The following is a 26,537-nucleotide window of genomic DNA, read 5'->3' as shown; positions in this document are numbered from 1 at the left end:
CTAAAATACCTGCATGCTGTCCAAGGTGTTCTGGATGAAGTGCAAAGCAATAAATTCCAAACAGGACACAGTAAACAAAGAGATGTGAAATAAACAAAGGAATAAAACCAGTTTTGAACACTTTTTTTACATTTCAAAGCAAAATATATTAGAACAGTTAACACGTGTAAAAACATGCATTAACGCAAACCACGCTATAGAATGCTTCAGAAATCAATAGCACTGCTGGTCTTAAATTGCAAAAGGCAGATTAAATAAAATGCTAAAAATTAAAGGGCTAATGGCAATAAAAAGCAAAAGCTTAGGAAACCTTGCTGGGGTTATGCAAATCAGAGGTTGCAGACAAATCAGCTAAATAGGCATTTTGATTAGCTTGAGGGGGGTAAATAATCACTCGCCTGCTTTGTTTCTACTTAAGTTTTGCTGCATCATGTACTTTCCACCAGATATTAAATAATTTAATCCTATGTTCTTAAAGGCAAAACAAACTTAATATATGATGATAATGAAAACATACGAGTAAAACACGTTCTGTGGGAATATTAACTTTTATAGATATAAATAAACAATTTAATTTTTTTTTTAAAGATGATCAATGCACCAGAAAAACCACCTTCCATCAGTGCATGACCAGCAAGTATGCAGACAGCAGAACTACTGTGAGAAGGTAAAAAGACTAGGAATTACCTTCTGCTAAAAACAGATTTCTAAGTGAAATGTTGACAACACACTTGCTATAATCAATCTACAGTGTAACATGTTCTTTATGATATGTATGGTATATTAAGACTTAATAACCATTTAATGCCTTTTCCTCAGACAGAAGAACTCATTGGCAGTTATCAGCGAAAACCTATTTTGCATGAAAAAATGAAGAACAAAAAGAACAAAAGGAAATCTGGATGCAGCTAGCGTGCTATTTACTTGTGCATCTATATTTTCTGACACTTTACCTTATCCAAGTACATCAAACAATATGATTGGAACTTAAAGAATCTGTTGAGCCTAGTTTTGAAAAACTGGGGAGGAATTGTTTGCTTTAGGAACCTTCTTATAGGAGTTCTAACTTCTGCTACATGTTGTTGTCATTTGTCCTATCTTGCACAACATTGTGGGTCAGCCTGCATTTCTGAACAGCACACAGCAAAGGGAATAAAAGGTTTTGTCAGCACCAGGCAGGTATTCGAGTGTATTAATTTATTTCAATTCTCCTTTGTTTTTTTGTGTTTTCATATGTAATTTAACCATAACTGTGTGTATCCATTACAAAGGTTCCAGTATTTTATATAAGAGTCCCAGTTTAAAATCTCTAAAAATTTCACTCCAGCCTAAGACAAAGAGGTTTTGCAAGCCTTGCCGTATTCCAACTAAAATTGACAGCAATGCTCATGGTTTGTGAATGGGAATAACAATTTGCTCCTGTTCTTCGTGTCACTTCTATACAAGACACAAGCAATTCTGCATCCTTAGGCACTGAAGACTAAATGACGAGATTTTTCTTTAGGATTAATGACTTGAATGAAGGCTTGAAATGTGATGTAAAGTCCATAAACACAGCTACTAATGAATTTACAGGAAATGTCCCATGCCAAGGCCGTAACTGAGCAATTGCTGAGGAAAATACTAAGATGTTTTGATGTATCTTTATGGATGATGTTACCTTTATGGATGATGTCAGGATGTGCAGGTATTTAGTGCCTTAAAAGTTAGTAAATCAGATAATCTGAATCATCTCTCACAACGTATGTTATTTAACAGTGTTTACTTATGAAATCCAATAGTCACTGGCAAATTCTAAAACCATATTGCAGCATAGTTGGGAAATGCTAAGAAAGGCCCCTGCTGGTGATACACAGCAACAGGATTAGAGCCAATGGACATGGGTAGCATCCAGAGAAAAATTCTGACAGGATACAAGAATAATATTCTTCATAATGAAAGTGCTCAAAGACTGAAAGAGTCTGCCCTTGGAAGCTGTCATATCTCCATTCCCAGAGATATTTATGGACTGGGCAAAGCCTTGAGCAGCCTACAGTAATTTTAAAGAGGGCCTTTTTTTGAGCAGGGAGTTGGACCAGGTAGCCAGAGGTCCCTTCCAAACAGAATTATTCTGTGTTTCTAATTAAAACTTTGAATATGTTTCTGGTGGCCTTGATTTTCAAATGCCCAGTTCGGACTACCTTGAAAAGATCTAGTTTTCCAATAAAAAGAATGAAGTGTTCTCTCTCTACCACGTCCTTTGAAGGTTTTTCAAACTATCCAAATTTTTTCATTACATTTAAAAATTCTGGCTCTTTAACATGTTGCTTTATGTTTACTAGACAGTATTTAAATAGGAACCTTAGGTAATTGATTAGTATTTGCAGCTATACTTCCAGCCTAAACAATAATAATTCTTACAAGTAATCACTTCCTTTCTATGTATCTGATAGTATTTTACAAAAAAAAAGGTACTAAAATTTCTGTTCTATACAAAGAGAAATTGAGGTACACACATCACTTCCAACAGCTCAGCTTAATGCACTCCTAACTGACTTATAATCATTAAAGGATGCAAATACATCAGAAAGAGGAAAAAAACCCTGTTTGCCCACATATTACTTAAAACTTTCAAAAGCGATGATACTGTGAAGTTATCACACTCAGAATGGAACCTCCACAAGCAAAGGTAACACAAAGGACATCTTACCTCTAGCAACTGAACTGCTCCTTCATGTTCCTTCTTAGCTTCAACCTGAGCCTTGATTTTATAATTAAAGGGAGAAAAGGGAGAAAAAAGAGAAATCAATTAGTCATGCCACATACAGTATGCTCTAATCACATAAAGTGGCATACTGCATACTCAAATCCAAAGCCAATTACAGTCTTGAAGGGATGGCTCTGTCAATATTACTATAGCACTTTGCTTCCAAGCCACTGAAAAAACTGCTTATTTTTAGGAGATTGAATCTCAGTCAAGCTTAATAGCATCAGTATTTTGTTGGAGCAAGAAGAGCATGCTCAACACCCTGCAAGAACACATCAGAAGTATCTCTGAAACCCTCTAAATTAAAACTGAAAAATGAACTTGTTATTCTACATTGCAGGAGGTTCGTAGTATAGAAACCTACCGTACCATCTAGGAGAAAGCAACACAAAATTAAGTTCATTCTTTTTATGCAGCAACAGTATTTATCATCTAAGTAAGTAGCTCACAAAACACTTCAAAGGCAACCACAAGAAAGGTTGTCTCTAAACAGGAGTGCAACACTTAGGGTCCAATCAACTGAGTCAAAGAAGAAATGAGGGAATCAATAAAAGCAGAAAAATGTATTTATGTAGCTCAGAAATTCAGTTATCAAATTTTGGTCAGGAAAACTCTAAACCTTAAAAGCAAAAAAACCAGCACTCGGTAACTTTGTGTTATCCTCACTTTATTTCCATTTAAGTTTTCACTATCTTCTTTATTGAAGCTTGCTCAAAATAAGCAAAACTTTTTATTAACCATTATATCAGGCTGATAGCAGTGTGATGCACTAACTTTGCCTCTTAGCTCCTTTTTACTGTAACACAAAGACCACATTCTGTACATTCCTCATCAGAGAAAAGTCTTTAAACCCTCCAGTTTAGCAGAGGGCAACACCCCACAGACTTTCCAATTTAATGGGTCAGATACTCCCATGACGGACACTGACACAGCTATGTTAACTTCATTTTCCTCATCTCTGAGGGCTACCCTACTCCCTTATTGGTTTCAGTGGAAGCTGGGTCAGGCCATAGAGTCACAACCAAAAACACATACCCAAACTATACTTCACTGTCATGCATGGTAATAAAGCCTCCTTCGGTCCTGCAAGCACAGTCATATTTCTTCCTGTACTACAGTAATAACTCTTATTGCTACCACCTGATAAAATATTGGCTCCAGGAACATTAGCAAACGTATGATGACAGGTAATAGAAAGCCTTGTGTTATCCATCATTACAAGTTTAATAAAATCTACCCAGAATATGAGTTCTTGATAAATGATTAGAAAACCTGCATCAATAGCTATCTCTCTTTTACATCGAACTGCCTTGTAGTAAGGCTTTCTTGGAGAAAAAGACCATCTGATTTCCTATCAACACAAAACCTTGATGAACAATATTATATTACTCCTTTCAGGCTGAAAATCTGATCAGTCTGTACATTTATTAAAAACACAATGAATTTTTATTTAGAATATCAAAACGTGACAACAAAAGCATCAGACTCTACCAGTAACTTGCTCTGTTTTAAAGTGCACATTTCTGTGGTTCATCAGCAACTTTACGACAGTAACAAGATATGCTGTGAAATGTCATCCTGTTACTGCCTGGAGTTACTACTTTCATTTCATGGTACTTTTCCAAGTAATTGGATGATTCTCATAAAAAAAAGGAAGTAAGAATTTAACACACATGTACTAGGTACATTGGGAGGTCAGCTCTGGGTGAAATGTGAGCCAGCAATTCCTATTTAATGATGGGAGCAAAATATTATAGTTACTTAGGTAACAGATTAATTTAAACTGTTTTTCTGACAACATCATAATGTTGAAAAGGAGATGTGTTGCATACCAGCAGGCCAGAGGCTAAAGCAGGACAAATTAGTCTGTGCTCATCTCTACTACCATGCCTAGAGAACTACAGGTAGCTTGGGTATCTCTCTGCAAGGTAGAACAGTACACAGTACAGACATCCCCCCAAAATCTTTCAATGTTTTGAATACTTTACCTCTTCTACCCATACTGTGTACTAATTTGGTCTTCATTCTTGTTCTATAGCATAAATAATAGCATTACAGAAGCAGCTAAGCACCTTAACCAAGCTGGGATCCCAACACGTCACAATGGAAAAGAAGCTGAGCTTGGAAGGGCTGAAAATCAAAAATAAAAAAAAAAAAAGCCCTTTTTCTTCTTGAGTGGTATCTAGAATGAATATCACAGGCAGATTTTGTCAAGAGATGTGATGGGTAGAATGCTCATTTAAGTTGTCACAGATCCTTATCATGAAAGGCAAGAATAATTATAAAAGACACAATAGCAACTTAATCACATAAAGAATTAGATGTTTCAGGGTGAAAATGAGTGTCTGTGCAAAGTCCTAGGAGGAGTATTTCAGGCTAATGAATGAAACCAGTAAGAAGGATGAATTATTTCTTAAAAGCTTCTACTAAGTAATGCACAGATAAATTGCTATGGTGGATTTTAGTATGAGATTTCTAAGCTAAAATTCTAGTGGAACTTAGTGGTAAATGATTATTAGATGATCATTTTTAACATAAACGATCTTGTATTCCATGTTACTTCAGGTCCACTGAGCTAGTCACACTGAGTAAAATAACAAATAAATACAACCTTGTTTGTGCTTGAAGTCTATCATGCTACAGCTTAGCAAAAATGACTGGAGAAAACAGTATTACAGAGATTGGTCTCCTGTTGCCAATCTGTAACAAAAAGACCCATGTAATGTGGATTTATTAGAAGAATGTAACAAAAATTAGCAAGAAGAAAAGCTGTACCTTTCTTCGATTCCATTGCTTTTCCAAGAAATTTAAGTCCAAAATTTAGTGGAAATTCAAATAATAACAGCTGAATATAACAAGAAATGGCATTTTCAAATATACCTAAATAGATTAGTTGTGAAAGGCTAACAGAAAATTAACTGGAAGATTTCATTTGGTCAAGTGAAGCTTTCTATTTCAAGTAAACTATATTTAGATATATCTTTTTATTCTGCTGAGAATGTCCCTCCATGCTAATTCTCTACCAAATTATCATTAGCTTTATTATTTCTGTGTTTTGATCTGGTCAAGCAATTGGAAAAATCAACATTAGTACTGAGACAATTGCAGCTTTAAGTGACTTTGGTAAGACTGAAACTCAATACCATGGTTTTTTATATTATAATGAATACTGAGAAGTTGCAGTGTGAAAAAAAAGGTCTTAAAGTGATTGGTGAATTAGAGGAAGAGCTTGGAAATGAGATACTTAAACAACAGTTTAGTTTATGAAAAAGAAGGTCAACTGTGATGTGTAAGTACCTTGACAAGGACTTATTTTAATCTAATTTAGTGTAGAAAGGTAGTAAGAATTGCCAGTGTCTGGAAGAGGAAGCCAAGACATCCTAACAAAACATTAATATGTCACTGAGAATGATTAACTGTTCCAGGCAACTGACAAGGGAATGGTGGATTCCCCATATTTTAATTATCATGAAATTAAGACCGTATTCCTTCCTGACATTTAAGGAACGCACAAATATTCCTGAGCCCAATACAGAGGGAAGCAATGGAAATACAAAGGAAATACATGTATTAGTATCACTTTTCTCCCTATTGAGAAATACGAGGACTTACATACACTGGTCAGGTTATTCTTCACTGGCATAAACATTTATAAATCAATTAGTACAGTCGCGTAAATCCCACAGTAAATGTCTACTTGTCACACCTGCATCAGCAATCATGCAGAACGATCCAGAACAGGAACCAGTTTGGTGGGTGTGGTTTAAGTCCCTTTAAAGCAGGAGAGCTGTTTCATGACCTGTGCTCTGTCACTGCAATTGGCTATTTCACCTGGCTTTCCCTGTCTCCACTTACCTTCTGCAGGAGTTCAATTTCCTGCTGTTTGGCGTTGAGAACAGCCAAGGCTTGCTCATGCTCCAACTCCAGCTGTTGCCGCCGTTCAGCAGCCTCTCGCATATGCTGTTTCAAAGGAAGCAGAAAAACTATCAATCAGGAGACTTCAACATACTCTACCTGCGGCCAAACATGGTGCCATTCCCAGCATGCAGATGTTCATCTCAACATAAAAGCTCTCTGGTATCACCAACACGCAAGCTGGAAACTGGATAGGATTTTAATTTGGTCAGTACTCAGGAGCATATTGCCAGTGCTAAACTCAGGCATTTTGACAGCAATCGTTTTTAGGATATACGGCTCCGTCACTGCCAGCAATGTGGCCTCTGATGCACAAGTGAAGAGTACCCATTTTATCCATCAGGCACACATCTATATGTGGCATTGTGCTGAAAAATTAAAAGCTGGGGAAAGAATTAGCTTGACAATTCCCTAAATGCCTCTTTATCTAGGATATGGTTTTGTGATTTGTTTTGCAAATGATGACCCAAAGGAAATAGCTTACCTTTGCTAATCTCTGCCTATTATTTATAGGAAATTAGACAAAGCAAAACTAACACAGGTGGGTTTGTGACAAAAATGACTACACAGTACTCAAAAACAACTTTTAAAGGACAGTTGCTACTAATGATTGAAAGCAATATGCGAAAGGTTCTTGGGAAGAGCACAAGCTGAACAATGTCAAGATACCCTTTGCAGATAGAAATCTTCTTCGTTTCAGGTTAATATTATTCTCCCAATATCATTATAACTTTCTAACACCCTGTTAATAAATGGGAGTTAAGAAAGATCTCTTCATAGATTATGATCTCTTCTCCGGTGAAACTGGTATTAAAGATTTTTATTTTCCAAATTACATATTATTCCCATAATACTCTCAGAGCAGAGGCACAGCGTCCTATCTGCAGCACCATGAGTTATTACACACAAACCTATTAGGTACCAGCACTTGGAAACAGAAACACGTGGCTGCAATTGACAAGAACAGGCCAAAATACCTCTTCTTGTGTATAAGACAAAATTCTACCAAGCGTATTGCTAACCTTTAATGAGCTGTTATATTCTGCTACATGTTACAACAAAGAGGGGCAGCACAGTGAGGCTGACTTCTGTCAATCTGGATATGTTTGCAAAAGAAGCAGAAATGTCTTCAATACTCTGTTTCGCTTCTGCTTGGGAGTTATTTATTTTTATTTGACGTGTTGATTAAAAACAACAAAAAAAAATCATCAAAGATTTCAAAGAATTCATCGGTTTTGACCCTCAACTATGGCTTGTTTTCTAGGAGTTTTGTGAGGATTCAGTATTTTGACTGTAGACATTTCTGAACTCTGCATATTGTACAAAAGTTAAATGGATCTGTTCATGGGTAATGTCTAGTCTCAGTATTTAATAATGACCATAAATAATGGTTTCGATTCTCATCTCATGTGAATGAACATAACCTATCTTGCTAACTAGCATTACCCATGATTTAAATTAGCATGAAGCTACATTTACAAAGCTCAGTAGCTCCTATCAAGTCTTATGTAAAACTTGACACCAATGGAGCATCAGCACATTTCTTATATTCAAGAAATGGTGAGGCAATCAAGTCATTCTCACACCTTTAATTAAAACCTTTAATTATCAGAAAAAAACCAAAAGGTCTCACTTCGCTCTCTCAAGATTTAGTACCAGATTTGGTACAGCATATTTTGATACCATGAAGTTCTTACTACTTTTCCAAAAGCTAATACAGAACATTTCTAGTCCTTTGCAGAGATCAATAAATAATTAATAGTGTGACCATACAGCAAATCTATAAAATGTAATGAAGAAACAGATTGTGATACATGGTCTGTGACTCTCCCCAGCTTTTAATTTCTATGTTTCCTAAAATACGTATTTAACGATCTACAGTTCACAGATTTTAAGGTCAGAAAAGACGATTTGGTCATCTATGTTAATCTAAAAGTATCTCTCAGTCAGTTTAGTATTGTCATGATCTACTTCGTATTTAAAGCAGCAAGGATCTCTTCACCCCAGCATCTGTCCCTCCCCTGGTACAGCAATTAAATCTCCCCCAAACCAGAAGCAATTCCTCCCCTCCCACTCTGCTCACAAATCAGTTCTGTCTGCAAATCTGTTTTGCGCTTCCTATCTGCACATCAGCTGCTGTCATTTCTTCTTCCAAGCCTGAGGGGAATAGGTTAGGGCAGTGGAGGAGGACTGCAGAGATCACTAGAAGAACAGCGGGGAGAAAGCTCTGAGCTGCTGAATTCTTTCTGCATCTTCCTTCTGGATTGACTTCCACAATGATCACATTGCCATGGCTGGTGTAGGTGGTGGCAATCCATTTGTCCATGCTATCATCGCGGTCCTTAACGTGAGGCAGGTTAGAACGTTCTAAACACGTACATTTGCACTTCCCTTTCTGCACCCTTTCTAGAGGTCCTAATAATGTTACTCTAAAGCTAATCCACATCTAAAAGAGCACAGAAAAAAATACAATAAGGACTTCGTATTTCAAAACAATTGACAAATAATGATCTCTCCTTCAAAGACAGTGTGAAGAAGGAACCTTTTCAGTGTATCTTTCAGATCAAAGGCAAGAATCCTGCTACACAGCAGAGAAGGAACTGGGGACATGGCGGATATCTCAGTTTTCTTTCAAACTACAGAGCAAGACAGCTGTACAGTATAAACTGTTTCTGAAATAGCACTTAAGGGACCTGCTCAGACAGTTCTTGTTTTTCCAGCTTCCTCATGGGCAGCAGGGGGATTTGACAATGAATAGCCCATCCTCGCTCCAACTGTTTCAGTGGTTGCACCGTATTGCCTGCAGCTGCAAACAAAACGAAGAAACGCATTCTTTCCTAGAGCAGTGACTTTCACAGTTCTAAACCTTGCAACTGGTTAATGCTAGAACAAATTCAAATGGCTTTCAAGTACTGAAGTCTTGTTTATGAGACAGAACTCATACATGATGCTGAATGGGGAGCAAATTTAATTCTCACCCAAGTACTCTGATCAAAGGACTTGTCATCTGCGCTTGCAGATGGGTGGGCACCATTACAGTGGAATGAATGGGAAAAGCTGGCTGAACACATCAGAAAATCAGAACTGTTCTGTCTGAGAGGCACTGGGAAGATTCTCAGAAGTTAGCTAATTCAGCAGTTCTTCATCTTCCCTTTTCTGCTTTGTTGATACACCCTGAGATAACAGAAAGCTAACTGAATTTCTCTTTTGACAGGGAAACTAGGCTAAATATTTCTCAAAACCTTCCAATGGTTGGAAAGCTGCAAACCATTTTTTCAAACTACTAATTTCCCGAGCATATGAGGACACACATGAAATACACAATTAACTGCATCTGCTTCGGCACGGTTTAATGCTAAAAAGGAGATTCAGGGTTTCAAGTCTGTTCAAGGTACTCTGCCAGCTCAGAAGGGTTCTGCTCAAGGGAGAGAACTACTGAAGAGGAAAAGCCAGGGTCTCTATATCCACCAGATAATTTTTGTTTCAGTGAAGGAAAACTTTTGAAGGAATTCTTAAGCAGAACAGTGAGATTTACAGACTGTTTCTCCCACATGCATTAGCAGTATTATTTCAGTAGAAGTTAAGCAAAATCAAGTCAAATAACCAGATTCAGCTCTTCTACAGAAGAAATTTAGAGGAAGCATTAAGTGAAATGCCAATAAATATCCTCATTAAAGAGTGAAGCAATGAACATTGTTTGGTACGGCCTAAGAAGGGAGTATGTTCTTTAATTTAAGAAAGTAAAACACAGTCCGTCATTAGTGGAGTTTCAAGTGTTCAAAAACATACCAGCCTAGCAAAAGCAGTATCTGAACAGGGTACAAGAAGGGTTTTTATTGCTCATGAAAGTGGGTTTTTTTAGTAGCACAGGAGTCCAGACAATAATTTGTATTTTGATTTGATGAAATGAGCATTAATGCCTATTTACTTAGAGCGAAGTCTAATCCTCAGCTGTTAGATGAGCCATGAATTCACAGTTCATTTCTTTTTTAGACTTTTTTCCTCTTATCTTTCTACTATGTGCTTCTTGAAGAAGTGAATTTCTGCAGTTATCAAGCTGGAATCCCACAATCATCATATAGAGAGCACAGGCAAGCTATATCTGTTGAAACAGCTTCTAGGTGTTGATTCTACTCTCTATAGGTACTAGCACGTGGCTCACAGTAAAACAGCAAATTCGTGATAAAGATCTGTGGAACTGCCAGGTTTGTATTCCCCAGAAGAAAACGAAGGAAATAACAGAAAAAGTAAATTATCTTCCATTGCTAGAGAAAAACTTCCTACTAGTTCCTGGGGAAAGTTGTATTAGTCTAAAGACCGGTAACAGTGTATCACTCTTCTATTCAATTAACCAGTTTAATTTTCCTTTCACAGTACATGTATTCTTATTTGCACATAATTCTAGATTTATTCCATCAGTGCTACTTATTGACTGGTAAACAGGACGTTGATAATTCACTGCACAACAATACACGTAACAGTTAACTCCCCTTGGCATTGCCTGCTACGTGATTTCAACAGCTCATGTTTCCAGAAGCTGCTGGAATAAGTTGGTCTACAGAGCAGTCGGCTTACTTTTGATAACCCCACAGTCTTCTGGAGGCTTAGCAAGAGGGACATAACTTACAACCATCTTTTATTTCCATCTGTAGCTCGAAAACCTTCTCCTTACCTCTTGAGCACTATCAAATAAAGCTTGAGAGAGGGTTTCAACAACATATTTACCAGTGCAACAAGCCAAAAATAAAATCTCTCCTTCTCAAAATTCAAACAGATAGCCATTTTCATCACTAAAACCATCTCCAAAAGCCCAGATCTATTCTGATGCAGCCAAAAGCAAAACTATTTTTCCCCTTTTAGAGTGAGTCTGATGTAAGTCAAAATCATTAACAAATCCAATTTTAAATAAGTGACTGTACTTATGACAAGCATTGGCCAAAGCCACTCAGCATTATTAAAACATTCTGCAAAGAAAAGTCTTGCTCAAAATTTAAGATCTTAGACCACTTATTTTCATTTCCACCTCCTCCTCCTCTCAGGGCATGCATCCCTCCTTTACCAGCCACATCAGTGGTTTGAAAAAGGAAAATCTTGGGCTTGAGAAGATGAAAAACAAGCAGCTCTTTGGCAGTCTGTCAAAAAAGTTTCAGCACTGGATCAATGCTCTATTCTAACCAGACACATCCTTCATTTTTCTGAATGGTGTGAAGTACAGACAAGTGTTTACAAGTGTTTTCTCTCTCAAGAATTCTCACTGTGGTCCTCACCAGTGCAGTTCCTCCACCGATGCAAACAGCTGTAAATGCATGACTTTTTTTTTTTTTTTTTTTTTTTAAATAATCTTAGTCGCTTAACCCTCTTCAAGACATGTTTTGGTGGCAGTCTTCTACATCACAAATTCCATATTTTCTACAACTAATAAAACCTGGGAACAGTGGCCCATTCAAATCAGTTAGTGTTTCTACCACATCATATGCTTCCTTCCACCGGCTCCCTCTACCCCCTCACACTGGACACCAGCTCACTGTCTGTAAGGGAACTTTCAGACACTTCTCCATGACTCATGATCCATCTATCAGGTTTGGCTTATCAAGTTACTGACTTCCATCTTTATTTAATCCTTCCCACCACCAGAACTTTTTTTGCACTTTGTTTCAACATATACAAATTATTGAATTAGCTGCTAAGTAATCATCTCTTGGGTGATTGCATTTTCCAACTGAATTTTACTCTTACTCTACTCCATCACCTCAGCTAGATCTCATCTCTGTTAGATTCACCTGGTGAATTCCACTATTTCATAGAATTGGTTTGTCCCATTGCATTATGCACAACAACCAGGAAAACAGAAGCAGGACAGCATCTTCAACTAAGCAGTGAAACCTCTACTGAAGAATACACTTAGGATTCAAAATGCAATACTGAATTTTTCTAAGTTGAAAAGGAAGCAGCAAATTGATGACATGAAAACAACTGTGTATCTAGAAAACAAGCATGGCTAGACACCAGCGCACTAAGCTTCTCTAGAAGCATGTTAAGAGAAAGGTGGTTATGTACTATAATCCTTTCTAAATAAGACCTCTCTAATAAAGCAACAGGTTTTGCAAAGCTGTCCTGACAAGGGGATGCACTCTGCACAGGCAATACGAGCTGGTACCACAGCTTGTTTCACAAGGCCACAATAACATTTTGCATCAAGTTAGACTGGCAGACATAGCCCTCTTCAAAGCAAAATATCTTGGCAGTTGTTTGCATTTCCTTCATCAGCATAGTCACTTCTCATCCTTTTCTTCTCTTCTTGACTTACCTCCAATAACTGTATAGTGAAAACCTACCTCCAATTACTTATAAAGTATCAGATAAAGACGTCTAAAGATGTCTCTCCTTCAATAGTTTGAGACCCCTTGCAGGTACTTGGTCTCCTGTATTCCATACATTTTATCATAACTAATAGGAGCATTCAGTCCCCTAGTTCGCAATGCGCTTATGCTTCTGTGACTCACTGAATGAACATCAGGAATATTACACAAGCAACAGAAGTACTAGATCGTTGGACTTTACGGCATTGTACATACCTTTAGGACCTGCTCTAAGTTCTCCAGCTTGGCTTGGAGCTGCTGTTTTCCCTTTACAGCCAAATCTCGTTCTTTGGTCACTCTGAGAAGGGTTTCTCTAAGATGGTCATAGTCTGATTTTACCTAGAAAAAATAAAACGTGGTTATTGCCCAAACAGCTAATTAATGAAGGGAAAACTGTATCTGACACAAATATTTCTGCATGTTAAAATGGAAAAAGGAAAAAAGTTCAAAGAAAATAGGAAAGAAATGTAAAAAATGGAAGGTAATATTCATTGAGGAAATTGTGTGTGTCTCATATACGTGTATGCATGAAACCCATTTTCTTTTGACAAGGACTACAATCTGGCAACCAAACTGTAGTTATGCATAAGTTATGCAAAGTTAAATAATATACTATATAATGCACAAAATAAACGATGATCAAACAATTCCTAATTTCTCTGGATCTCAGAGGTATCAGAGGTGGGTGTGCTATATAATGAGAGAAAGATCTAACGTATATATAGAAATGTAACTCACGTACATTTTTCTGGACTATTCTTTAGTGTAAATTGACTTCAGAATAAACTCAAATATACATGATCAGCCTGTGCTAACATTTGAAATCAGCGTCTCTACAATTCAGAAATAGCATTCTTCTGCAACAAAACCCTTGCTCTCCCTTAAAATATTTGCATACAGAAGGTTTTTAAAGGATCAGATACTCATTCAAGTAGGATTTGTTTTCCGATTTAATTTACTTGGTGCCAGCTTAACCATTTCAGTATGACTAAGTGTTTTTATATAGGGTTTTGTGAATCATCAGCAATAGTGACTACTTCATAAACGCACATAGAAAATAAGAAAATATAATATTGAACTACTTTATCCTGCCATGGAAAAATTCTTTCTTCAATTCAGATCAGCTGAACATTTGATTTCTTATCCCTGATCATTTTATGACTTTTGTGTCCTGCATTGATGTATAACAATAGGATTGTTACAGCTTGTATCATATCAGAAACTGCAATTTTTACACTAAGAATGAAAACCCACCAGCAATAAACACCTGGGTATAAAAATACATAATGTTCACATACTATTTCCACTTCCCTGCGATGTTGATAGAAGGTAAGAAAGCAAAAGAAAGAGCTATAATATTTTTAGTGAACAGGGTTCCAAGAAGCATCTGTTTTCCTTTCTTAACTGCAACACAGTGCAGAAGCATAAACAATGCTGGCAGGATTACTAAGGAAAGGCAAAGCAGTACCAAGTACTGGGATAAGGCAGAGGCTTTAATCTTGGTGCAGCTCATGTTTCCTTCTACCCTTCAGTTAAGGAAGTGACAAGTCCTTTGTTTTTTTTTTTTTTAATTTAATTACTGTAATTTCTTGGGTTTTTTTAAAGAACGAATGGCATTAAACAATCTCTGACATGGATATCTCCTGGACATTTTCTAAAGCGATGTTTTGGAAACTGATTCAGCCTTTGTATTTGCCTTCTGGCTCCAGTTTGTTAACTTGCAAATTTTGCCATGGACCAAACAATCTAAATGTTTGCAGCCAGCCCTCGTATTCATCTTTGTAAGAGGGCTCTTTAGAGTGCAGTGGACTAGAAAAAAGAAAGAGGAAAATGGAACAAATCATGTTTTCCACAAGAACTGTTGCAATTATTGTCAACCTCAGGATTTTTTTTTCTGTGCAGAGATTTTTCTTTTCCTCTTCCCTCATTTCTTTATAACTAAGGAAACTATTAAACAATGGATTTTCAGAATCTATTAACTTCCTGCATCCTTTCTATTGTATTTCATTGCTCAGATCAGTCAGTGTATATTGTTGAAGAATAATGGAGTGGAAAAAGGAAGCAATGAGGTATCACCATCAATGATGCAATTTTGGTATTGTCTGTGATCCTCAGTTAATTTACTGAGGATGAATGAAGTACAATATTTTGAACAGGTTTCAAGAAAAGGTTATTTTCCTCAGGCTTTAGTTTTCCTGGTCTCTAAAATAGTTGATGCCAACTGACTACCTTTGTAAAGAATTTTCTAAAACTTACTAGTCATCATAGTCTGAAGAATTTTTGGGAGCTAGTGAGCACAGTACCTTTCTGCTATGTGTTTTTCCCTACTGGCAGTGAAGGGGCTATCAGAACAAATGGTATCTATCCGGCTCCTAATGTAATTTTGGAAAGAGATGAATTAGAGACAGGTAGAACTGTAGATATTTTACACATCTCAGGATCTTTCCTTTAGGATCTCAAAGCACGTACCTAAATTAGTTAAAGAATACACAAATGGTTCTGATAATTTCTCTACTTTCTCTTTTGGTAGATCAGCTTTCAAAGTTCTCTGTATATTTTCATTTTGCAGGTTGGAAAGAACACAACCAAATCTACCAACCACCTTCCGATAAGTACTCTTGTTATTTCCAGCAACACTGATAACTTTAATATTTCTGCAGGGCATTCTTGCCAGGACTTTTTCTTCTGAAGATTGTATATCACATAGAACGCTGTGATATTCACATTTATGTAACCCATAAGGCAGCAGAAAACTTGGTAAGTCTGTCATTTGCGCTTTTTTGTTGTTGTTTAGACAACATTTGTTCTTAAATGTGAATTTAATGCTCTCTCCAAGCAGGCTGTTTAAGAACATATGGGATATACATGAACTTGAATTACACACAGAGCATATCAAAACATCAATGTTCCCAGTGGCAAAAACAGTTGACCTAAATAGAGTGCCATCATAAACAGTTCTAATTTCACGGCAGGAACAGGGAACATTTTGATCTGTGGTATTTCTCTGTTCAATGCATCAACCAATTTATTTTTCATCCCATACCTTCACACTTACTAAATGTGCCCTCACTTGAGTCAGTTATGAAGGCCAGAATACTGCTGAAGTGTCTTCCACCTCCTGAACACTTAAAACAGAAACTAGTTATTGAAAACCAGCACACCAAAACAAATCAGCAGTTTATTTCATTGGTGGAAAGCTCCATCGACCTTATAACCCACCATTTGCCTTAACTCTAGACTTTAGTGAACTGCCAATTTCTCAAACAACTGACATTGTTCAGAAAACATTATTCAGAAACTACCATGAAAAATGGTATTATTTCAGGTATAGGGGAAATAAATTCTGAATGTATAATGCCTCTTCTATTCATACATAAAAACACTAGCCCATGTACATTCAGATGAGCAGGAAAACAAGTCAGAGCCCATTGCCATAGCACGCCTAAGGACACAAAATCTTTTCACAAGTACTCCACTCCAGGAAGGCAACTTTGCTTCTCTGACGCAGAGTACCAAAACTAAATCACATAAGTTATGTACAATTTTAGCTTTATTTTGTGGATTTAAAGGTAGCCAGCCTTGTACCTACTCCTTTCTAGAGTAAAATTTCAGCAACTACACTGTGCAAAAATGAGCAGTAGTTTTATCTGTGCTACATAACAGAATGCATAAACACCCCTCCAGCCCCATTTGCTTGGATAAAGCTGCCCTGTTTTTCAGACCAGCTCTCAAGGGTGAAAAGGAATAAATTATTTTAGGCAGGTTTTCCCCTTCAGGGCCGAGCCCTAACTCTGTTAGAATTCTGCTCCAACCTCCACATCCAAAGTTGTACAGTTTCACACTTTCTGAATAGTAAAATGTGATCTAAACTGCACAATCTATCCTCAGTCTCATTGGCTGTGGTAAAAAAAAACCAAACCAAAAACCAAAAACAAACCAACCAGAAAAACCCAAGTAATTCCCTCAGAAAACCTGTTACACAAGAAGGAAAACACAAGGTTTGTTGACATTCAAGGTATACTGCAAAGATTGCATATTGTTAAAATTGTTAAAAGGGAGAGGGTGCACCTAAAGCAAGTCTTTGATCCTACTGAGGCTGTGATCTTAAATTAGGAGCACAGGCATCCAGAACTGCTGCATTGTGCCTTTCACAGTATTTAATATATTTGAAGAAACAAACACCCATAGTATGACAAATTCTGACACTACATTAGTAAAAGATAATTCTGTTACTAACTTAGTGGCTAATGTGTGAAAGGTTGACATTTTACCTTTATATTTTAAATTGCTTTGACCAGGTTTTTCTATGTACCTCAAGCTCTTCACTACAGTCAAGAGACAAATATTACCTATAATAAAGCATTATTAACTGCATAGTTCTTCACATTATGATAGTAAAAGGGCTAACATTTTTAGTGCCACCAATGTACTGAACCTTCACTGCATTAATGCTGCATGCTATTCCTGTGTCAGTTAGAATATAAAACTGCCTAAGTAAGACTTTATCTTTATGTGCCTCAGGAAGTAAAGAGTAAAGGCAATGTGTAAACAACAATAAAGAGAAGAGAAAAACATTAGGAAAGGGAGAAATTCTAGACAGATGATGAATAAAATTAACTGATGCTATGATACACATGGCTTCCTGCTATCATAAAGTATTATTACGTTGTCTTTCTATATAAAAACGATTTCAATTCCTCAGCAACAGGAAATTTCACTTCTGCTTCGATACCAGGTGCTACACACAAAATGTAGAGTACGTGCACAGCCATCTCTGAATTTCAGTAATTTGCATTGTCTCAGGGACTTTATCAGATCTCCTTTGCTTTGGAAATTCAGCAGTGGGCTACTCTGTGACATGTGCACGTCAGAGATATCAAAGCATGCAGCTACCACTGTTTTGCAAGCTTTGTGGATGGGCTTTCATCAGAGCCTATGTGAGTTACAGCTCTTCTGATATGAATGAGGTTGCCGAGCAACTCACTTAAGCCCTGTAGAAATCCCAGATTGGAGTTTTATTTTTAGCTAAATGTAGTCCTGTAAAGTGGCTGGTTCATAATGTTTCTTCCACCGAATGCCTATGTGGTGAGGTAACATCAGCCTCTCTTCCCATGCTGGTCACGCCATACACTGTTTGCCACAGATATAATCACACTGTAGTCAGAAAGACATTTTTTGTCCCATAACAGGCACAAGAAAAAGTGAAGAAAAACGCTTACTATTAAAACAGTTTTTATATCAGGACCTGGAATAGGTGAGACTATGCCATGCGCCATGCCACAGGGGAAATAACAGCTGCTAAGTAGAGTTTTGGACATTTGCTGCTGGACAAGAGCTTTTCAACATTTGACTGAGAAATTTAAAAGTGCAAAGAAAAAATGCAGAAGGGCAGGGAAAAAAACCTACTAGACAGCAACTATTTCTATCTGTATTTTTCAGAAAAACAAGAGAATTTTTCAATCAAGTCTCATAAAAATCACCAAAAAAGTCTTTTTACCAAAGCCTAATACCAATTTACAATAGTCAGAAAACATGCATCAGAGGAATGGCGTACCTCTCTGAAGTCTATCAGCGTGTCTTAAATTTTTACTTGAAAACAACATTTGTTCATAGAATAAATTTTTGTAATTTATTTTTAATTAAAATATTTTATGTTCTCAAGTAGAAGCAAGCAAATCAGAAAAAAAATGACTATACAATTTGCTTTCATACACTCTGCAACCTCATTTCTGTAACAAATGAATGTATGAGTTGTGTGCTCATGATGTTACCTGGTCATATTGCAGTGCTTTGTGGGACACACTTGCATACTGAAGGCTCAGGCGATTCTTTTCTTGCACAGCATCCTTCAGTTCATTTTCCTGAAACACAAGTAAAGAGTGTTATAGACCATTTATCTCCATTACAGTACATCCTATTAAGTGCTTAAGGAAGCAATGTTTTTGCATTATTTGGTATTAACAAACTATTAAGAGCAATATCAGGCACAGAGCCAAAGGCACTGAAGGTGCAGAAGCAGCAGATTAGCTTGCAATTACAGTTGGCTCTATTGTAAACCCACATGTTTTCAGTAGATGATCTGATTAAAGATGTGCAGGCAAAGAGAGATCACCTGACTTCACAGTCCTGGTGCCCATAAAAATAATAATAAAAAAATCTCCCTGTGGATGTAACAAAGAGCTCAAACCTGGCTGCCTCACTTAGAGCTGGGAAGAGAAAGAGACTTGGCTCCCAGAATAAAAATAATGCCATCAAACTTAGGTCTTCAGAAGGCGTTTTGAGGGCAAAAGCCAACAACTGGAATGTACAGTCATGTACACATTTTTATATTCACATATTTCACTTTACTTAGGATGTATATCTATTTATAATATATGTATATATACACATTCTAATACAAACATTTTTAGAACCTGGGTAGAGCATCTATGTACTACAGCGGCAGGCAAATCAGAAATGCAGATGGAAGTCAAAAGGTAAGTAACCTATGCCTAAAGATCAAGGTATTAACTACAGTCTCAGGAATGTATTTTTATTTATTTAGACAGCACTATAAGGAGGAAAAAAGGAAGAGTAAATAAAACTCAAATATACAGTCAAAGGTCAACCTAGTGGGGTGGAAATGCTTTGTCAGGTCACACAAATCAAAATACATGCAGCTCAGGAAAAAACAGCGGCATCCTCTGACATTTCTGACAATTTCTTTTTTGCACAAGTTCACAAACGTAGTTGTCTGAGATTAAATCTTCAATTTAATTCCTTATGAAAGTTGCAATCAGTCACGCTGGGCAATCCGTAACCTTTCCATCCTACAGTGTGCATTATACATTATCTTCTGAAAACATTGGTTACATTTGCCAAAAACTATACTAAGGTGGGCAAAACTGGGCCCACTTCTGAGTGATTTGAAATAATTTGATTTAAAATTAAAATTAAAATCCACACAATCAGCAGATTTCTCTACTAATCCTGCTCAGTTCTTAAGAAAAACTGTTCAAGTAATGCTTTATCACAATTTCTCTTTAAAATTTTCAATATAAAAAAAAATTGCTAATTTTTTATTTACCAACGTAAGCCCTAAAAAACAAATTTAAAGATTCTGATATTTAGATGTTTTTCACACTACTTGAACCAAAAACCTGCTATTCTAAGCATGCCTTTCTTAAATCAATTTCAAAACTCTCTGCAAGAGATCTGCAAGATCCACATTTTGAATAGAAAACTAGCATTTTCAATGAACAAAAGTTGTTAAACTGTTTATCTAAATTGTTTCCTAAGCTTCATTACCTGAGCATCAGAACTAATGAAGCTTACAGATTTCTGCCTTGGCTGCTTGACTGATACCTAAGAAGGTGTGACATCCAAATCGGATTGAAATTAACCACTGGGTTCAGAATTTACAGGGTCAGCTAAACAGATAGTATGATTACATGCATAATTTTTTCTCTAGAAAATGAGAATAAAATGTCAGTTTTATAAAACTTTTCACACAGAAAAGGCCATTCTGAATAATTTTAACTTAATCAATTAATTCCGCAGAAGATACTGCATTTCTGCCCACACCTGGAATGCCAGTCTGATAGTTAAATTTGAACATAAACAAAGGATAGTGACAATTAGTTCAGCCTAAGTAATGACATGTTACAGCACCATCATCGTACAATATCAGAACATCCCGTCAGCTGTGGGAAGCCGTTCTCTTGACTAAGTGCTCAGTGCTACAGCACTGAACTAAACTTAAGATGACAAACTGTAGAATATTCAGTCTCCTGACTGCAGCTATACCTATCATCTCACACATAAGCAGCTCAGCAATTATAATTTCTCAGGTCTGTTCAATCTGTGGTTCAGGGTGCAATTAGAAGTGGCAGTCAGGCTCCGTGAGATGCTAGACAGTTCTGAGGGCCAACATGAGAAGAATTTCTTAGCTCACGTTGCATTTTCAAAGGTGTGAATTAAAACAGTAAATATTTTTATAACATCAACAAACTGCACAGAACAGTTCCTTGGATATGCAAATAAATCATTGCATCCTATTAATTGCTGAAAGTCACTTATAAAACATTGTGTGTCTATTCTGCACTTTACAAGGTGAAAATAAGCTACCTGCTCTGAAACCCTTACAACGGCAGGCTTTTGTCAAGCCAGGTCTGACATTGACTTTAATGGATCAATTTGTATTTGCTACAAATCAATACCGCTCAGCTGACTTTAACAGGGAACAAGTGACAATAAGTTACTAGGTTTTTAAAATGTTATTAAAAGGAATTCAAGCAGAAATGGGGGTGGGGGAGCAGGGAGGAGAAGAGGAGTAACCGATGGCAATCTAGGCCAGCATCTTTCACACCCTACTTGAATTCTCTAGCGTGGAAAACAGTTTATGAGAGATGGCACAGCAACTGGGCCGGCCGTTAGTCCTACCTGAAGAAAATATATTTTTATCATGTTATTTGCAAGGATGAAAACAAGTAGGGCAGTAACTATCTCAGTTTCATTGGTCCTTAGTTATAAGCCTATTTCTTTTCACTTTTATCTCTGTTCATCATAATGGCAATTTCTCTCAGTATTCTTTTGCATTTGTCAGAACAAAGCACCACCTATGTTCCCCATCCCAACGAAATCCATAAAGATCAAGAATCACCTGAAACAGTAGCAAGAATTACTGGCACACTTCTAGCCTAAAAAAATACACAGATAGAGACTCAGCAACTAAAACTCAGGTGCAAAGTTTCCACTTGCAGTACTTGCAATAAGGGTATAAGGTATCTGTATATATTATCAGTGTGTTTGGAAGTGACATAAATACATGTACACTTAGAATATTTAGATTGCTTGCTCTCAGAAAATGCATTAAGGAACAAAGAATAAATGACCCATGAAAGGTCTCAGAGCAATAACACGTGGTAAAAGCCAGAAACTGTACCAAAGTCTTGTAAATTTTAGCCAAGTTCATTTACTGGGCTATGTCTTCTGGAAATGATCCAAGTCACAGTTACTGTCAACTCAGAAATTCCCACAATATTAGCTTCAATCATTTGTTGACTTGAGTCATGTCTCAATAACAACGAACCCTTACAGCAAGGGCTCTGACAGGAATCCTGGTAGATTCAGCTGCAGTAGTTTAGGTTATCAGTCCCGTCCCTGAAAGTAACCTGTGACGTGGTGAACTGAAGCAGCACATACTATGCCCAAAGGGGAACACAAGCTAGTTTCTGCGTAGTATACATGAAGAGTACTTCAACAAAGTTATGCTCTCTCTCAAAATTCCTTATGACCAGTTTCTCCAGTGTTGAATGTTTCCAAATGCTAACTTTTACTTAGAGAAACACACTTAGAGTACTCATTATACATCTCCTCACCACCTCTTCTTCCCTTGCGGCTGTGAAATACCACCTGGCTTTTTGCAAATGATAGTTATGCACCATAGCAGTTTGTGATTTTTTGTCTAATCCATTGACTTCAGTGATTTGGACCCTTAACAATATCCACCTCAACATTTTCCAGATTAGTTAAATATAAAACTTCAACAAAAAAGACCAAATTTAATCCCAGCTACCCCAGAACTATACTCCACTGAACAGGCAATTCATACATTAAAAAAGAGAACTGAAGTCATGTAGAGGAAAACCATATTTTTACTGTTTTCTTCCATGTACAAACCAGAAAACTCAAATTTCTGGTATAAATTCTTATTGGCCCACAGTCAGTCTCTGAAAGTTGCCGGTTCATGGCTGCTCTTCTCAAAAAATGCCACCATTGTGCATACACCCATTTGACTGGGGCCAGTGGCACACAAAAGGGTGGCTTTCATGTGGCAGGGAATCCAACATATTTGATTATCATTTTACTATGTTGCGAGTTGTCTTCATTAGGATTTTATGGCTGGATCCTGAAAGAGCTTTGAAACTTCAAACACGTTTTAAGGGAGACAGATGCCTTTTGAAAATCCCAGCTATGTTTCTTCACGCCCAGGAAGGCTACGCTTCCTTAAGATGCTATACTGAAATAAATAGAGTATTTTTCCATTCTCTCTGCTTTACTTGGCAGCTAGCACTGAATGCATTAACAACAGGGCAACACTTCTCACTTCAGCTCTTACAACTGCCAATTCCAAACAGAACCTCCAAGTCAACAGAAAGAAGAGGTCAGCAAATACATAGGGCAGCCATCACAAATGACAGACTTACTGGCAGTAGGCTGGCTATGTGCTTCTTGCCTCCAGCTTGCCTGTGAATGCTAGGGATCCTCCGTTACAGCCTTCCCCACTCGCAATTTAATAACTCTACCAAATTCTAAAAGGAATACTCAAAGAGGCATCACTCTGTTATGGCTTGGACCTAAGAGGAGGTTTTGTGGGATTTTGCCATTTATTTTGAAGCTTGACATGATTCAGATTTTTAAACTTCTTGACAATAAACCAGTACCAGTCCAAAAAACAAACCTGTGGAAAGCATTACAATGCACTCTTCCCTCAGCCTTTCTATTTTTTTATACAAATAGCTTTTGACTTCTTTTTACAAATTTAATGAGAGTTTTGTCCTTTTTTCCCCTGCTGCCCTCTCCCCTGTTCTTCATTTATTCACCGTATGTAACAATTTTGACAATTTAATTGTGCCTAAGAAGCAACATTTTACTAGAGTCAAATGAGGTCTATCATTTAACCTATGCAAATCAATCCACTGCAGCTGTTAATAAAGACAAGTAGAGGGAAGATTAAGAACTCATCAAGCCAGTTAGTCCAAGACTCAGTACAAAGGCAAATGCTGACTAAATGTTAGCAGACTAATGGGCAAGTGAAAAGGAAGCAGTACTTCACACTTCCAAAAAAGCTTCTCACCAGTCTCCAGAGTCGTGACATTGGGTTTCAAGTATTAGTTGAACAGTCTGTCACCCACTTTCTAATGATGTTGCTACACAATACCCATTTAAAAAAATCAAGGGCTTGAAGCAATTTAATTACTAGTCTAGCACGCATCCAAAAATTTTACAGAGAAATGAATGTGGAAAATTAATGTTAATGAAAGAAACAATAGAAGCGCTATGCAGAACTGTTTCACCTTCCCCCAGAAAAAACGGGAAGTATTGTCACAGATTACCATCAATTTACAGAATAAACCAAACCCAAACTTCTAATGTATTCAGGCAGAAGCTGCACAGAGCTTAGATTGCTCCTGCTTGAGCTTTTTTACCAAGTTAAATACAAGAAGCGTAAGCCATACTTACATATATTCCATATGTGGTGCTATGTCAATCAAGCTGTATTCATGTCAGGACCATAAGTAGCATGATTTGCAAAAAGAATCTGAAACGCCTTTAGCATGTCAGACAAAATTCCAAACAGCAAGGATAGTTTCTGCTGGATGTAAGGAATGCTTCAGGCATTCGCAGCTCAGACAGGCATTTTGATTTAAGAAAACAACGCTAAGGATGATCTTTTCAGAATCTGCAAAGTAAACTGAATCAGAAAATTGACAGCCCTCCAAAATGTATATAAACACAAGCAGTCCTGCAGCGTGCCATTTTTTAAGGGGTGCTCAGAGCACTACACAGATTTAAAGGCTCACACACCAGTACATACTTCACAAGACATGAGACGATTAATGAAGAAACATCAATGAAAAATTAAAAATAAGAGACATTAAATTGTGTTACCTTATATATAAGTTGCATCTTTTTAAGTGCAGAAATGAAGGCAAAAATGTGTGTTCATAACAGAGCAAAAGCAGAAATTCTCCTACGGATATGAGGACTGACTGTAAAAATTCACGGTAGGAGAATGACTTCTATAGATTTAATACAATCTGACACCACTGTCTGGGTAACAAGGTTCTACATTGCCTGGAGAAAGGCATCTGTTGCCCTGTGTGCTAGTTTGCTCATCCATCAATTATTTTTGTTTAAAAAAATGTTACACACTATTCATTTATTTGTAGCTCTTTTTCTTTGAGACTTGTTTTTGCCAGTAACCTGGAATGACTGTATTAGAACACTCTGATTATACTCCCCTGTGATAGTTCTCTATTTTGATGATACATGAATAGAATTAACCCAGAGGAAAGTGAAAACCTCTAGTCTACAGGTACTTAAAGAAAAAGGAAAAATTAAGAACCTTTTGATCTTTTCTCATGTATTTTTGCCCTGTAAATGACTCACTTCTAAGGTCAGGTTCATCACTACCAATACATTGTTTTCTTCTTGTAAGAGCTAGATTTTAGAGGCAAAGCTGACTCATCCCAGATAGTACACAGTAGAACTATTTAAGAACCTCAACATGGACGAGCTAACAGAGCTAGGCTGAGAGGCACAGCCTGTACAACAAACTGCCATTAAAATCTTTCTGATTTTCTCTTTGTAATTAGCATGTGGATGATGCAAGAAAAATACAGGCTGTCCTGCATGATTCTAACCACTATATAATACAGCACTGAGCAAAGTGGAACCAGAAGCAAGCAGAGAAAAAGGGCATTCACAAGAGATGCTGCTGATCTGTTACTGTTAGTTAATGTTCTGACACCACTTCCCCTGTATCTGGCAGCTTTGGACGCATACCAGTAAGATAAAAGTGGGGTCAAAGAAAGAACTGAAAGGTGCTGAATGTCCCCTCCCTGTCCCATGGAGGGTACAGTGCCATCTAGTACTGGCTTCCACAGTTATCAGCTTTGATAGTTAGAAAGTTGCACTTTTAATAAACAACATAAGTTAGTGGAAAACTATTAAATGCAATGAAAAATAATCAAACTAAAGATTCTTTTTTTTTTTGAGGTGTTTTACTATTTCCATTTGATCCTTCCTCTGAATTGTCATGATGAAGTACACGTTAGCGAGTAGTACAGGAAAGTAGGCTAACATTTATGATGTTAACATTTAAAAACTAACTAATTTCTACAGAGAATATTTATAGGCATACATAAGTTTTTTCCTCCACGACTCTTAATACAAAGGAAGATCTACTCAGAAATGCTTGCATTTTAAATAAAATCACTTCACAATTCTATTTTCTTCATTTTAAAACTAGGAACTTTTCCATGCAAATTATACTTTCTTCTAATAAAGGAAAACAAATGCAGCTTTACCCCTCTAATCAGTAGGCTGAATTTAGCATAAGAAACACTACATAAAAATAGTACTTCTTAAAAAGAACTACTAAATAAGGAACACGGGAACTGTAGCAGTTTATTGGACTTGGAAATCACCAGTGCCTTGGCACTACAGTGACCAGGACCAGATGTTATGGGGGAAGCACAAACAATTAATGCATGGTATTATTTTTCACTTCAATAAGACTCCTAAGATAACAAGCTTTGTGCTACCAACTCATTTCACTCCCATTCTTTTTGTCTTGTCCTTTGAAGTACTAGCTTTTCATGCCACTCTTTCTCATAACTTGTCCAATACAATCTTTTCTACCACCTCAAATCCGTCACCCCCATCAGAACACTGATTTACATGGTAAAGTACTCACTGCCATGTTCTGCAGGATCAGAGAGGAAAAGGACAGATAAACATCAGGTTCACCT

At 37.0% G+C, this 26,537-nt stretch overlaps 1 protein-coding gene across 7 annotated transcripts in view; it reads right to left on the bottom strand.

The window, feature by feature from the left end:
* The window catches only part of RIMBP2 (RIMS binding protein 2), a gene marked incomplete at both ends in the record, with an annotated part of 154,082 nt that overhangs the window by 50,269 nt on the left and 77,276 nt on the right, over nucleotides 1-26,537 (bottom strand). For 4 of the 7 annotated variants that reach the window (XM_082324933.1, XM_082324931.1, XM_082324934.1 and 1 more), the window contains 2 exons: nucleotides 2,690-2,740; nucleotides 6,602-6,703. In XM_082324933.1, coding sequence (XP_082181059.1) covers nucleotides 2,690-2,740; nucleotides 6,602-6,703 — 153 coding nt within the window. Of the gene's footprint in view, nucleotides 1-2,689; nucleotides 2,741-6,601; nucleotides 6,707-13,236; nucleotides 13,360-18,791; nucleotides 18,882-26,537 lie in introns of those variants that run through there. The other 3 variants (XM_082324932.1, XM_082324930.1, XM_082324936.1) reach the window with 3 other exon arrangements.

This window comes from Platalea leucorodia, assembly GCF_965183815.1.
Source record: "Platalea leucorodia genome assembly, chromosome: 12".
NCBI classification, from domain to species: domain Eukaryota; kingdom Metazoa; phylum Chordata; class Aves; order Pelecaniformes; family Threskiornithidae; genus Platalea; species Platalea leucorodia.
Note: the sequence above shows the minus strand (reverse complement) of the source record. Positions and strands in the feature narration are given on the sequence as shown.